We start from the raw sequence: 9,362 nt of genomic DNA on the forward strand, positions 1-9,362 counted from the left end.
TACGGATTGGAAAATTCAAAATCCGCACTTGTACAAATTGGATATTGATTGACAGTTAAAAGTAACCGATCCAATCCAATTCACACATATTTATAAAAAAAATATAAAAAATTATAGATGCAAATAATATTTTAATGTAAAGAAAATAGTAATTTAAACATATAATACAATTATATTTGAAAATTTAATAGATCAAATGTATATTTTATTCTTATATATAATTTTTTTTTTACATACAATTTAAAACAAAATTAAACATTTCTTTATACATATATATTTTTTTTCTTTTGAATTTGTTATTTGTTATTTTATTTATTTTAATTTGTTGTTAGAGACATAAAATAATAATAATTTATTTTATTTTGTTGCCAGTTATTTAAAAAAAATATTTTTTTTTTCATAAATATTTAATAATTTAATATTAAAAAGTAACCAATTCAAAATAACCGATCTAATCCAATCCAATCTGCACTTTTGCGAATTGGGTTAGATTGGATTTGAGCTATTGTACAGATTAAATTGGATCCAAAAAATGAAATCCGCACTTAGTGCAAATCACATGCACTATGTACAAAATAGTACGGATTGGATTGAATGAACACTCCTAAATTCAACCAAACTTTTCAGAACACATAATTAAGACATAAACAACATATTCCAACTAAAAACAGCAACTATAAATCTCTGAACTCAAATCCTAAGCTTGAAAGCTCCAACATTGTCTAATCTCAACAACCAACCAAACTAACATACAACAACATGAATAACTTTAAAATAAATCCAGAAAACAATCTCAACTGAACCCAATTCATACATAAGCAAGTTCACTCTTTTGCTTCTGCTATTTTTCCAAATTTCAACTCTTTATGTAATGATTTGTTTGCTCTTTTAAAGTCCTTTCCCTTTCCATTCAGCAAAAAGAAAAGTACAATGAAAAATGCTTCTTTTTTTTTTCAATAACACTTTTTTACATTTCATTTAGGTTGAAGAATACAAAACAATACAACACTTAAAAGGGAAAAAAAGGTAAAATATATTAAATGAATAATTATAAATACAAAGAAATGATGTAACTATGAACCAAAAATTATATAAAGAATACAAAATAGGCATCCTTGCAAACAAAAAAATCATGTTAGCCAAAAAATAAAAATAAAAAATAAAAATAGAGCCGACTTGCATAGGATTTACAGTATAGATAAGGAACTGTGTAATGTATCCCAGTTCCAAAATCTAAATAAAGACCAGAACCTGTGCTGGGAAACCCAATTCAGCCAAGTGATTTCTGCCCAGTTTGTGCAGTGAAGCCTTGAACTATTGTCAGTGGTTCCATACCCCAGATCTGTTTATGTCTATTGTCGTACTTTGGCTCCCTTGATCGTGCTCTCTACTGGCCCAGCTTCTCTGAGTTTGGTCTCTGTTTTCTCTACTACCAAAGCTACTTTGAGACTGAGTCCGTGAGCGGTCTCTGTGCTCTCTACTCCCCCAGCTACTATGACTTCGATCAAAGAAATCAGTACTGTAATCTTGACTGCCAAATGCCATCCTCTGAAACATTCGAATTTGAGCAGATTGTTGCGCTGAATCATAAACTTCACTTTGGCCTGGTTTAACTCCATTGCTGAGGTCTGAGAACTCATCCATTGAATCTAAGGCTCTCACCACCTGAACTCGAGACAAGAACAGAGTCATCAACTCTCTATGTAAAAGAAACACAATGTAGTAGGCAATTTATACACGGGGATCATTCAATGGAAGTACCTGTCCCATCCGTGGTCTTTTTGTAGCTGAATGACGCACACAAGCAGCAGCTGCCTCAACCATGCGAAACATCTCGGAGTCCTTGTAATTTCGCCCCAGCCTTGGATCTACTAACTCGTCAAAGTTATTGTTATCAAGTGCCTGGGTAAGCAGTGGCCGGGCCTGAGAGAGTTTGAATGCAAAAATCAGTAAAATCAGAAGTGTAATATCAAAACAACATTAAAGGCACATCAAGTGCTGAATGCAAAAAACAACTATCAATTCTTTCTCAATTGGTTTTTCTAGAAGAGACTAGAGTACCAGAAGTGTGAACTTCTAAAACTAGATTCACTTAATCAGAAATCACCGTAACAAATTAAAACTAGAAACTATAAATTGACAATTTGCAAAAGTGATAATACCAACTATGTCCATATGACACGAGATGATATTATTATATGTTCACGAACTTGTTACTTACCCATTCTACTAAGCTCTCATCACCTAATGGCTGAGACCCATCCACAGGTTTGCGGCCGGTGATTAGCTCTAATAGAACAACACCAAAAGAATAAACATCTGACTTTTCAGTCAACTTGCCACTTGTGGCATACTCTGGAGCCATATATCTGGAAAGTCACACAATAACATTCATTAAAACATAGAAAAGGAAATTGCAACCAGCAATAGATAATTTGCTTGGTCAATTTCTTGAAATGAATAAGAACATAATAATCATAGAAGCATGTTCAATATCAATATAATCATTTGGTGAAAATATCTTGGACACCTACCCAAAGGTTCCCATTACACGTGTTGTTACATGTGTATTTGAATCCAGTGCTAACTTTGCAAGCCCAAAATCTGCAACCTGTTCGTGTGATTTAGAAAAGGACATTGTCATCTTATAAGTATTTATCAAAGAGCCAAGAAAACATATGCAGTAACAAGGGTAAGTAATCCTAAAACATCTAACCAATTCCAAGAAAAGTAATATGCCAAAAGAAGAATCTTCACTAACAAATATATAACTTCCGTTTTATCTGCCATGGCACATTTATAGTTGCAGTTTGAATCATAACATTAAAGCTTACAAATAATATACCTGAGCTTCATAATTGTTATCCAGAAGGATGTTTGATGACTTAATATCTCTGTGAATAATGCGAGGATGGCCTGAACAACAAAATTAAATTGATAAGAAGAAAAGAGAGAGAGACATTATAACACATTACATAAATATGAACAAATATAATCAAAATGCATGTTTCAGTATAGGTGTTTGTCTGTGAGTTTCAGGTGACTATGTTTACTCCTAAGAACAGGTCAACCATAATACAAGGTTGTATCTTTAAAAGCATGCTAATAGAAAAGGAGGGGGAGATCGAGTTTTAACATGATAATGTCAGCTTTCAGAGAATTGTAATGAAAGGCTATGGCAATTTAAAATTCAAGAGCTATATGATACATTTTTTTATATATATATATAGAAAATGTAGAGCAACAAAAGGCCTTTTGGGGTTAGGGTGCTTATATATTAATACTTTATTGAAAAGGAAAATTAACCAGACATGAATATATATAAACAGCAGGCCAGGAAAAAAAAACATTCACGATATGTGTTTTACAAATGAGTTGAATAGAAATGTGGAATTACTTGGGGCTTGAACAGATTATTAGAGATTGGATCCTTTTGGTGTAATTGTGATTGTAGTTGTAAGTTTCCTTTTTCTATTGCAATCCTTTCAGCTTCCTCTATTTCTAATACAATTTTAGTTTCTTATTAGAAAAAAAAAATAAGAAACTTACAATCTTCATGTAGGTAAGCAATTCCTCGGGCAGAACCAGCCGCAACCTTGACTCTCATTTCCCAAGACATAACAGGCCTCCCCTCACCTGAAAACATGCAAGCCATGCAAAAAGTTAGATTTTTTCTTTAGTGTCAAGGATCACAGCAGAGTATTTGTATTAAACGGATAAATGGACAGAAAGAACAAAAGTGAGAGTTATGGCTCATATGTACTCTATGTATCTCAGTTAAAATATGGTGCATCAGCAGAGGATAACAGTTAACAATTAAAGTCTTCAAACCAAAGTTTGAGGTATGTCTCACTCACCATGAAGATTATAATGAAGAGTATCGTTTGGAACATAGTCATAGACTAGCAGTCTTTGATGATCAGATATACAATAACCAACAAGAGAAACCAAATGGCGATGATGTACTCGGCTAATAATTTCAACTTCTGCTCTGAACTCACGCTCTCCTTGTCCACCACCAATCTTCAGTTGTTTCACAGCAACTTCTCTTCCATCAACCAAGACACCTTTGTATACACAACCAAATCCACCTTCGCCTAAAAGATTTTGTGCAGAAAAGCCATTTGTAGCCTGGATTAATTCTTCATACCTGAAGAATGATTTTGAACTATTTGTCCCACCTTCCGAAGGCGCATACCTATACTCACTATTAGAGTTAGTTCCCATAAGGGGAGCTGGAGAATACGGCCTTAGAAATAATGAATCTGCCAAGGAAATACAAGTCATTAAAATCATTTCAAAGGGGTCATACTCGTAAGTAAAATCAAGTCAATAACTTGCAAGCTTAAGACTAGCCTAGTAAAATTTATTTAGTAGACAATTCTAAGTTTAGCATCAAACAATAGGTTTTCCAAAAACCACAAAACTCATAATTAACCTCCCAATAACAAAATGTTAATGTCATCAATAATTTCATGTTCAATGGACTTTTACCACCATATATAAGCAACAAGAAAATGAAGATAAATGTACTTGAATTTGAGAAGTAATTATATACATTACCTGAATTTTGGGAGGAGGCAAATGGAGAAGGTGTGGCGTAATTAACATTTATTCTTTCTCTCTTCTTCTTCTTCCTTACAAACCACACAGCCATGGCAAGAAAACTGAGCATCACAAACCCAACTATAATACCAATAGCAACAGCTCCACCAGTTTTAATCCCTCCATCACTAGACGTGGCATTTGCATTGACATTGCCATTAGTTGGTTTTGCAGTAGGCTTCTGTGTTGGGAGAGCAGGCAATGGCGAGGCAGTGTTATTAGGCAAAGCAGCATGGGATGTTGGGGAGGGCGATGAGGATGATGGAACTGAAGGGGCTGAAGGAGATGAAGGAGGAGGTGATGGCAATGTCGTCTCTGGGGTGGGTGGAGGACTTCGAGAAGGAACATCAGGAGACGACGGAGGAGACTTCTCCGGTGTCTTGGCAGCTGGCGGTGGAGGCGAATCCGATAAAGGAGGATCCGGGACAGTTGCCGGAGGAGGCGGGGAAGGTGAAACAGCTGGACGAGCAGGCGCGGTCGGAGCCGGAGGAGTTGGAGAATCTTCAGGAGGAGGTGGAGGAGGAGAAGAATCAGTTGATGGAGGTGGCGGCGATGAATCAATTGGAGGTGGCGGTGAAGCGACAACAGCTGGAGGAGGAGCAGGGGTTGAAGGTGGTGGCGAAGCCGACGGTGTAGCAGGTGGAGGCGCCGTTGACACAGGAGGTGAAGGGGTCGGCAAAGCTGGAGTTGAAGGTGGCGGGGCGGCAGGTGGGGATGGCGGAGGCGAAGCCGGTGGTGGTGATTGCGGCGGTGAGGGAGGAGGAGCGGCGGGAACTACCGGAGGAGGAGATTGAGGAGGAGGCGTTGCCGAGTTAGTGGGAGCAATGGGAGTATCTGAAGTCTGATCGGGTTGAGATGAAGAAGAAGGAGGCGGAGACGTCGTTGATGGAGTCACCGGTGAAGAAGTGGAAGTTGGGGGAACCGCCGCAGAAGGCGGCGAAGAGTTCGGAGATGGTGATGTTGAAGCCATTTCTTTCTACTTTTTAAGTCTTTCACTTAAATTCCACTACTTATTTTAGTCTGCTAATACTACTATTACTACCAAGAGACCTCCATTACAAAAATGGCAACCCTAAAAATCAAACTCGTCTTCTTCACGGCAAAGACCAAGAAATTCTCTTGACCAAAAAAGAAAATTCTTCAGATCCTAAAACCCAAAAAATTTCAAGACCCAATTCACGAAACTCGCCTGGGAATAAAGCTAGAATGGATGAAATTGTGCCCCCCCCAAAAAAAAAAAAAATCAGAGAAATGGAACCCAGAATATGCCAACTTTATCTAATGACTTGATCACCAGATTTGACAACCACCCACTTGGAACTGTAATGTTGACGCAAATTCAAATTTTGATGGTAATGTAATGTATTATGATGCAAATCTCAAAAAAGAAAAATCAGCAAATGTAAAACCCAAAAAAAAAAACTCAAAACTGAAAAAACTACCAAAAATTTCTTACCTACCCAGAAAGGAATGAATGAATTGTAATGTCTAAAGAATGGAAGATAGTGATGGAAGAAGGATTAGGAGTGTTTGTCTGTAAAAGTTAGCTTCATTGGCGGAACATGGAGAATGGTGATGATGGTACTTCTCAAACGTGGGAGCGACTTCAAAATAGTCTCTCACTCCTCCTCACATGCACATCAATGGAGAATTATGCCTCCAATCCAAACTCCTCTTTTCTTTTTTTCTTTTCTTTTTCTTTTTATTATTTTTTAATATTTTCCTATTTCTATTTTTGGACATACTTTTCCTTTTTTCCTTTTACAGGACAATATTATCAAAATAATATAAATTTGCTTTCAAAAAAAAAAATATATATAAATTTGCTTAAAAAAAATAAGGTGATTGAAAAACTATGGTGGAACTGGATTTTATTGGACTTATTTACACAATTTAATTACTAGTTTATAGGTATAACTGTAATTAAAAAGAATACTTTCTATTTTAAATATTAATTACTAAAAATATATTATTTTTTATGTATAATTATTATCTTATAATTTAAAATATTGTGTAATCTTAATTTTTTTAATTACTACGATTGAGAATATGGGCGAACTTACTTAGAGGCGAGGAGGGTAGTAGTCCTTTAAAAAAATAAGAAAATATATATATATACTAGTTAGTTACAATATATATTTATAATTAAAAGTGATAAATATAACATAATAATAATTTTGACATGTTAGTTAAGCTAAAGCATTTTTACTTTTAATATTTAGTTTACTTTTTGCCTTTCTCAGTTTTAGTTTTGGGTCCGTCACGTTACTAGTTGAGAACATGGTTATTTTACACGTATAATCTTTTACTTTTTGGTACAACAATTCTAATGATTTCACACAAAATATATTATACTTAAAAAATGTATTTTATACTATTTACATTAATAACTTAAAATAATTAATTTATGAAATAATTAGTAAGAATTATATCATGGCTAATAGTAAGAATTTAAAATCTTTAAAATAATTTAGTAAAATAAAATATTTATTAAATCAATTAAATGCTATATATATATATATTTTTTAAAAAATAATTTAAGTTCTATCCTAATATATGTGGTGCGGCCATTTTTAAAATGAGCAAAAAAAATGATTATGTAAAAAAGAGTTTATCAATAATATCAAGAATCTCAAGAATATCACTTAAAGTCTATATAGCCAATATTTTAATATTTTTAAAGCTTATATCCATAAATAATAATTTTGACTATTAAATTATTATTTTACTTAATGTTGTTTTTTTTTTTTTTTAAATTTTATAACTTAGTGTTACATTTTTTTATTATATTAGTATTAGTATTTTCTTATTGTTATCTTATATTTTCAAATATGTTAGTGTTTTAAATTAATTATTATTTTTGTGATAAATTTTAATTTAAGACTAAAATGGAAGATTAAATTTTAAAAATAAAATAAGGATTAGAATGTAAAAAAAAATGAAACACTATTAATAGTGAAAAATTTAGTGCACGGCAATTTTATGCATAATTTGGTATACCGTTGAAGTGAAATAATATAAAAATCTTACACTAATTTAGTAAAATGGTACACTATAAGAGATGATAACCAATCACATCTAAACAAACATACCCTAAATAAATAAATTTGTAATAATAATAATAAGAAATTTGTAATAATAATAAGAATAAGAACACACTAACATGGAATAGGGCTGGCTCTATAATTCATAGTGGGAATAAATTATAAATAATAAAAATATTTATTTAAAATAATGGGTCAAAGAGGAAAGCCGCGTTGTATTTCAAAATCAAATAGTCAGCGGTACATTAAATACATAAAATGGAATATTAAATAGAAATTTCATAAAAATCATAATTGTTTTTAAGATCTCATTCGGTGTTTGATAAAACTGTATGTGAACGTATTGAATGAGCTATGCAAATTAATTATTTGTTTTTGTAATTCATTGTCAAGGATTTTTGTCCCTTTCACTACAATTAATTATTAAATTAAAAATACACTAATTTTCTTTTGGTTTATTATTATTATCATTAATTTTGTGCTTTTGTTATTCTTTAGACATTTTATATTGTAATGAAGAACATTTTCATTTTTATTTGTGATAATTGAGAGTAATTCTCAGAGATCAACATGTTAAAGGAGACTTTTTTATTTGGGGTATTAATAATTATGTGCGCCAATATAAAATTCTTTCAAATTTTTTGACTAGTTATAATTTTTTTGTTTATAGGTAGACTTGGTAATTTCACAGCCCACATGGCTAAGTGGACTTTTTACCGCAATGTACCTGATATGGTCGATTCTTCTCTATACCAGATAACTTATTATATAATGACTATGAGGTTTAACCCTTTATGCTTTAATATATTTATGCATTTTATTCAAAAAAAAAAAAAATTATTTAATAGTTATATTAAAAATATAATTATGCTAATTGGTAATTTTTCCTCCCGAACTTTGACATGTACTAAATCATGCCCCCTGAACTTTTTTAGCCGTTAAAAATTCCCCCTGAACTATTAAGATTTTAAGGACTTTTGTCTAATTTTAGTAAAAAAAATTGTAACATGGATGAAAGTTCAGGGGGCATGATTTAATACATATAAAAATTTGAGGGGTATAATTTGGTAGATATCAAAGTCTGGGGAGCATGATTTAGTACCTGAAACAGTAAAATTGAAAGAAATTAGACAAAAGTCCTTAAATTTAACAATCTCAATAGTTCAGGGGGAATTTTTAACGGCAAAAAAAGTTCAGGGAGCATAATTTGGTATATGTCAAAGTTCAAGGGGAAAAATTACTATTTAGCCTAAAAATTTTATTTTTAAACACAAATTATTATATATTTAAAATAAATTAATTTTTTTAATTAAAATATTTAATAAGAAATTTTTCACAACTAATAATTATAAATGTTTTTTTAAAGAATAATGATAAATATTTTTTATTTATAAGAAAATAATAAATAAAATCAGGTTACTATCAAGTTACAGTTAAATTATTAATTATTTTTATTTAATTTTTAAATTAATCACAATTATTTAACAATGATACAATAATTAAAATAAATTTAATTACCGTAATTAAATATTTAATGTAACTATTAAAACTTTGTTGATGTACAAATTCATACTCTTCAATACAAAGCCGTGTGAAGTTAGTTGAACAAATGATGGAATATGGTGTGGGATTTTTTTGTAGGGACAATCTAACTAACAATTTTACTTTATGTTTCTTGGTTTTTAGTTGTCTACTTCTCTATAGGTAGCTTAT

The 9,362-nt window shown here is 31.8% G+C and overlaps 1 protein-coding gene across 3 annotated transcripts; it reads right to left on the reverse strand.

The window, feature by feature from the left end:
• Positions 1–1,015: 1,015 nt before the first annotated feature.
• Positions 1,016–6,338, reverse strand: LOC115699567 (proline-rich receptor-like protein kinase PERK8). Of its 3 annotated transcripts, none has more exons than XM_061101980.1 (9): positions 6,066–6,338; positions 4,564–5,925; positions 3,858–4,265; positions 3,550–3,636; positions 2,846–2,916; positions 2,535–2,611; positions 2,222–2,369; positions 1,762–1,923; positions 1,016–1,665 (listed from the first exon to the last, which is right to left on the reverse strand). In XM_061101980.1, the coding sequence occupies exons 2-9, from the start codon at positions 5,573–5,575 to the stop codon at positions 1,321–1,323; spliced, it is 2,310 nt and encodes a 769-aa protein (XP_060957963.1). In that variant the 5' UTR covers positions 5,576–5,925; positions 6,066–6,338; the 3' UTR covers positions 1,016–1,320. The 3 variants fall into 3 exon arrangements, with proteins under 3 accessions (XP_060957963.1, XP_060957964.1, XP_030482904.2); XM_061101981.1 differs by having other exon boundaries at positions 6,062–6,338; XM_030627044.2 differs by having other exon boundaries at positions 4,564–6,338.
• Positions 6,339–9,362: the final 3,024 nt, after the last annotated feature.

The sequence above is a fragment of the Cannabis sativa genome, chromosome 8, assembly GCF_029168945.1.
Source record: "Cannabis sativa cultivar Pink pepper isolate KNU-18-1 chromosome 8, ASM2916894v1, whole genome shotgun sequence".
NCBI classification, from domain to species: domain Eukaryota; kingdom Viridiplantae; phylum Streptophyta; class Magnoliopsida; order Rosales; family Cannabaceae; genus Cannabis; species Cannabis sativa.

Excerpts from the sequence above, each read along its gene's own strand:
- LOC115699567 (XM_061101980.1), bottom strand. The coding sequence starts at position 5,575 with ATGGCTTCAACATCACCATCTCCGAACTCTTCGCCGCCTTCTGCGGCG. Across the intron at positions 4,266-4,563 it reads TGCCTCCTCCCAAAATTCAG|ATTCATTATTTCTAAGGCCG; the intron begins GTAATGTATATA and ends TTTCCTTGGCAG. Across the intron at positions 2,370-2,534 it reads CGTGTAATGGGAACCTTTGG|ATATATGGCTCCAGAGTATG; the intron begins GTAGGTGTCCAA and ends GTGACTTTCCAG.